At 42.2% G+C, this 6275-nt stretch overlaps 1 protein-coding gene across 2 annotated transcripts in view; it reads right to left on the reverse strand.

The window, feature by feature from the left end:
* LOC111965392 (regulator of G-protein signaling 14-like) overlaps positions 1-6275 on the reverse strand; it is a 36017-nt gene that overhangs the window by 11127 nt on the left and 18615 nt on the right. The window contains exons 7-9 of one of the 2 annotated variants that reach the window (XM_070444108.1): positions 4237-4276; positions 4007-4098; positions 74-292 (exon numbers count right to left, since the gene is read on the reverse strand). In XM_070444108.1, coding sequence (XP_070300209.1) covers positions 74-292; positions 4007-4098; positions 4237-4276 — 351 coding nt within the window. Of the gene's footprint in view, positions 1-73; positions 293-4006; positions 4102-4236; positions 4277-6275 lie in introns of both variants that reach the window. The other variant, XM_070444107.1, reaches the window with a different exon arrangement.

Below are 6275 nucleotides of genomic sequence, written 5' to 3' on the forward strand. Positions count from 1 at the left end.
TCGCCCCAGAGCTCAGTCCCTGAAACGGGGTGATAAAGTGAGACTTGAGCTGAGGGTGCGGGCCTGGGCTCACCATGTCCTTGTTGTGGAGATAGATGAGGATGTCTTTAAGGGGGAAACCTCTCTTCTCACAGAGGCCTGACAGCATTTCTCTTAGGGGGAGGCCGGGCCGTGTAGGAGCCAGGGAGGCACTGCCGTCAGGCAGGTAGACACAGCAGTAACCCCCCTCCACACTACCACCACCTCCATCACCCTGCCCCTGGTCTGAGGGACGGGGACTGGAGCGACCGTTCTGGATCAGAGAGGGAGGGAGAGAAGGTAGAGAGAGTGGGAGTGGGGGAAAGCGAGAGGGAGAGAGGGAAGAAGAGAGAGATGGGAGCAGGAGGAGAGAGGAGAGGAAAAAGGGAAGAAAGGAATACACTTAATCATTGAAGTCTATATTTTTCTACATACAACATATGGTATGTCAACCTATTCTCCTCCCACAGCCCAGATGACAGAGTCAAGCCCAGTATGATGCATTTATCAACGTYATCAGAAAGCACAGGATTTATTTTTACTGCTACATTTCTGTGTCACCAGAGGATTTTAGCTCCACGGAAAAATCATTAGACTGTATTAATGATTAAAATACTTGGATGGCTCACAACTTCCTCCTACTAAATCAAAACAAGACTGAGGCACTTATTGTTGGAGCCAAAACACAGAGAGAGAATCTGGCCTCTGAGATACCCAAAGTATCTGATGATAAGCTGTAGACCACACTATCTACTGTACCTAGAGATTTTTCATCTGTATTTTTCGTAGCTGTCTACATACCACCACAGACCGATGCTGGCACTAAGACCACAGTCAATGAGCTGTATTCCGCCATAAGCGAACAGGAAAACGCTCATCCAGAGGCRGCGCTCCTAGTGGCCGATGACTTTAATGCAGGGAAACTTGATTCAGTTTTACCAAATTTCTATCCGCATGTTAAATGTGCAACCAAAGGGGAAAAAACTCGAAACCACCTTAACTCCACACACAAAGTTCTCCCTCACCCTCCATTTGGAAAATCTGACCAAAATTCTATGCAGGAAGCACCAGTGACTCGGTCAGTAAAAAAGTGGTCAAATGAAGAAAATGCTAAGTTACAGGACTGTTTTGTTAGCACAGACTGGAATATGTTCCGGGACCAACTAGCAAGTGTCTTCACTGACATTTTCAACCTCTCCCTGTCTGAGTCTGTAATACCAACATGTTTTAAGCAGACCACCATAGTGCCTGTGCCCAAGAAAACTAAGGTAACCTGCCTAAATGACTACCGACCCGTAGCACTCACATCTGTAGCCATGAAGTGCTTTGAAAGGCTGGTCATGGCTCACATCAACACCATTATTCCAGAAACCCTAGACCCACTCCAATTTGCACACCGCCCTAACAGATCCACACATGATGCAATCTCTATTGAACTCCACACTGCCCTATCTCACATGGACAAAAGGAATACCTATGTGAGAATGCTATTCATTGAATACAGCTCAGCGTTCAACACCATAGTGCCCTCAAAGCTCATCAATAAGCTAAGGACCCTGGGACTAAACACCTCCCTCTGCAACTGGATCTTGGACTTCCTGACGGGCAGCCCCCAGGTGGTAAGGGTAGGCAACAACCCATCCGCCACACTCAGTCCCCTCCTGTACTCCCTTTTCACTCATGACTGCACGGCCAGGCACAACACCATCATTAAGCTTGCCAATGACACAACCGCTCTCAATCGTGATCAAGACAAAGGAAATATGTGGACTACAGGAAAAGGAGGACCGAGCACGCCTACATTCTCATCGATGGGGCTGTAGTGGAGCAGGTTGAAGCTTCAAGTTCCTTGGTATCCACATCACCAACAAACTAACATGGTCCAAACACACCATGACAGTCGTGAAGAGGGCATGACAAAACCTCAGGAGACTGAAAAGATTTGCCATTGGTCCTCAGATCCTCAAAAGGTTCTACAGCTGCACCATCGAGAGCATCCTGACTGGTTGCATCACTGCGTGGTATGGCAACTGCTCAGCCTCCGACAGCAAGGCACTACAGAGGTAGTGCGTACAGCCCAGTACATCACTGGGCCAAGCTTCCTGCCATCCAGGTCTCTATACAGGCGGTTCAAAGGAAGGCCCTAAAAAGTGTCAAAGACTCCAGCCACCCTAGTCATAGACTGTTCTCTCTGCTACCGCATGGCAAGCGGTACCGGAGCGCCAAGTCTAGTGCCAAGAGGCTTCTAAACAGCTTCTACCCCAAGCCATAAGACTCCTGAACATCTAATCAAATGGCTACCCAGACTATTTGCATTGCCCCCTCCCCCCACACCCCCTCTTTACGCCACTGCTACTCTCTGTTATTATCTATGCATAGTCACTTTAATATCTCTACCTACATATTACCTCAATTACCTCGACTAACGGTGCCCCCTCACATTGACTCTGTACCGGTACCCCTGTGTAACCCTGTATATAGATCCGCTATTGTTATTTTACTGCTGCTCTTTAATTAATTTTCCTTTTATTTCTTATTCTTATTCAGGTTTTTTTAAACTGCATTTTGGTTAGGGGCTTGTAAGTTGAGACTGTAACCTCATATAAATATCTTGGAATTTTATGACGGCCTCTGTTTTAAGTTGCATATTCAACAACTTACAAAATTGAAGCTGAAGTGTTAAGATTTATTTTAGGAATAAGGCATGTTTTTCTTTTGCAGCCAGAAGGAGGCTAGTATCAGCTACATTTATGCCTTTACTAGACTATGTTGATATTTTATATTTGAATGCTTCCGCTCAGTGTCTGAGATAAATTGACACCCTTTACCATGGCGTTTTTAGATATATTTAAACTGCAAAAGCCTTACGCACCACTTATACTTTTATTTACAAAGCCATTTTTGGTTCACTACCATTTTATTTTGTCAATTTTATTGTTCAGAAATGTGGTGTGTGCCTCTCTTTGTTTGCAGGACTTTATCCTGCTAACTGTTCCAAATGTCCGAACTGAATTAGGTAAAAGGGCTTTTATGTACTCTGCGCCATCGTCTTGGAACACCTTACAAAATACTTTTAAAATGGAAGAACTTGTCCCGATTGGTGTTTTTAAATCACTGATGTAGGATTTTGAGACTGATTCCCTGACCTGTCAATGTTTTTAATTTGCTGTTTTATGATTTTGCTATACTCTTGTGAAKTCTATGGTTTTTACTAGATTACTTGTAGTTTTTCATGTTGTCTKTCTGTAATTGTGTAATGACTTGGTGCTGCCTATCTTGGCCTGGACGCTCTTGAAAAAGAGATTTCAAATCTCAAGGAGCCCTTCCTGGTTAAATAAAGTTTAAAGAATTTTTGYTTTGTTTTATAGTAARCATTTCACTGTTGTACACCTGTAGAGAGACTCATCCATGATTTTATTACAAGCAGGATTAACTACTGTAATGCTCTCCTGTCTGGTCTACCCAACAAAGCCATTGGTCATCTGCATAACATACAGAATGCCGCAACAAGGCTACTGACCAAGACCAGACAGAGAGCACACATAACACCGGTTTTAAGGTCTCTGTACTGGCTGCCTGATTGGTTTTTAAATCAATGCATGATTGTGCACCCCAAAACATGTCAGAAATGCTTTTAAGTTATGTGCCCAGTAGGTCCCTCAGGTCCTCTGACACTGGCCTTTTAACTATCCCAAAGCCTAGGACCAAGAGGCATGGAGAGGAAGCCTTTAGTTTTTATGCCCCCTGCCTCTGGATTAGCCTGCCAGAGAATCTGAGGGGGTACAAAACTGTGGACATATTTATAATAAATATTAAAACACACCTTTTTAGCTTAGCTTTCGTGAGGGTGCTTTTTAGTTGTTMATTTTTTATTGTTATTCTTTAGTTTTTTATCCAATTATKTTTGTTSTGTAGTAAATATTTCAGTTTTTATTTTCATTGTTTTCTATTCGTTTTTTCCTGTAAAGCACATTGCGTTGCACTTTACCTCTATCTGCCTGTAGAAGGAGCCCAACTCCACACTGCTGTTGGACATCTGAGACTCCGTACGAGACACATTCACCTTGGGGTATGACACCTCTACTGAGAAGGGAGGGGAGGAGAGAGAAAGGGAGGGAGAAAGGATGAGGGAGAAACAGACAAGTGTGTGGAGTGGTAACAATTTACCAGAGAATAMCATGGGAAGAGAAGAGATATTATAGATGAGCGGAAGCCTACCTCCCCATGATTCCCTCTTCTCCCATTGCTTGTTCTTCTTCTGCTGAACACAGGTTACAAGYTATTACTCATACCCATGCACTGGATTACATCAGAGAAACTGGATATAATGACGAGATGCTTTTGTCTCCACCCTAACAGTGGGATTCATTTTCCACAGAGCGGAACGGCGGGCTGTCAAGCTCCTGCCTATTCCTCTCTTTGGATTGTTGGATACATCTCGTTATTTTAATACTCAATAACTATGGAAGAAATGTTTTGATCAGTTGTTAAGAATGTTGAAATGATTCTATTTGGATGTGTGTAATCAGAGAGGAAGAGGCAAAGCGACAGGGTTTACTCACCCCAAATCTGTCCACATTAAGCAGATCATTCATTATTAACTTTTTAGGGCTGCAATCCGTTAACGAGATCGATATGACAACAGCAGTGAAAGTGCAGGGCGCCAAATTCAAACAGAAATCTCATAATTAAAATTCCTTAAGCATACAAGTATTTCACACCATTTTAAAGATACACTTCTTGTTAATCCCACAGAGTGTCCGATTTCAAAAAGGCTTTACAGCGAAAGCACCACAAACGATTATGTTAGGTCACCGCAAAATCACAGAAAAACACAGCCATTTTTCCAGCCAAAAGAGGAGTCACAAAAAGCAGAAATAGAGATAAAATGAATCACTAACCTTTGATGATCTTCATCAGATCATATTTTTATATCCAAAAACCTCAGTTTACATTGGCGCCATGTTCAGAAATACCTCCAAATATCCGGAGAAATTGCAGAGAGCCACATCAAATAACAGAAATACTCATCATAAACTTTGATGAAAGATCATGTTTTACATAGAATTAAAGATAAACTTATCTTAATGTAGCCGCTGTGTCAGATTTCAAAAAGCTTTAGGGCAAAGCACAATATTCAATAATCTGAGAACAGCGTTCAGCCACAAAAGGAAGCATACAGTTCCCGCCAATTGTGGAGTCAACAAAAGTCATAAATAGCATTATAATCTCCTTGCCTTTGCTGATCTTCGTCGGAATGCACTCCCAGGACTCCCACTTCCACAATAAATGTTTGTTTTGTTCGGTAATGTCCATCATTTATGTCCAAATAGCTACTTTTGTAGGCGTTTGGTAAACAATCCAAAGTCACAAAGCGCGTTCACTAAAAGCAAAGGAAATGTCAAAAGTTCCGTAACAGTCAGTAGAAACATGTCAAACGATGTATTGAATCAATCTTTAGGATGGTTTTAACATAAATCTTTAATAATGTTCCAACCGGAGAATTCCATTGTCTTCAGAAGTGCGATGGAACAGAGCTCGCTCTCCATGAACGCGCTTGTCAGTGCATCATGGCAGACCTTACTCATTCCCTCTCCTTGGCACCACTCACAGTAGAAGCATCAGACAAGGTCTAAAGACTGTTGACATCTAGTGCAAACGACCATATCCCATTGTGTATTCGATAGGCGATGAGTTGAAAACCTACAAAGCTCAGATTTCCCTCTCCGGGTTGGATTTTTTTCTCAGGTTTTTGCCTGCCATATGATTCTGTATAACTCACAGACATCATTCAACAGTTTAAAAACTTCAGAGTGGTTTATCCAATACTATTAATAATATGCATAAATTAGCAACTGAGACTGAGGAGCAGGCAGTTTACTCTGGGCATCTCTGGCACTTTTCATCCAAGCTACTCAATACTGCCCCTGCAGCCATAAGAAGTTTTAAGCAAGTAATCATTCTGTTATTGGGGGCAATGAGAGATTGTCGAATTTAGGGAGAGAAATGAATTGCTACTGTATTGATACGTGAGGCTTATTTGATCTAATAGAAGTTTCACATTGCTTAGGTTGTTATGAGTGTACTGATATAAGTGTGATGCACATGACATCCCAAAATTTGAGAAAAAACACTTGTCCCTGTGTGAAATTTGAGACGGTCATTACATATTCATGAGGCTAGCATAGCATCTCCATTCTCCATTGAATACAGGTGGTTAAATTCAACACGCCTCATCGAATATTCAAAAAGCTATT

The sequence above is a fragment of the Salvelinus sp. IW2-2015 genome, linkage group LG6.1 (genome assembly GCF_002910315.2).
Source record: "Salvelinus sp. IW2-2015 linkage group LG6.1, ASM291031v2, whole genome shotgun sequence".
In the NCBI taxonomy this organism is placed as follows: Eukaryota; Metazoa; Chordata; class Actinopteri; order Salmoniformes; family Salmonidae; genus Salvelinus; species Salvelinus sp. IW2-2015.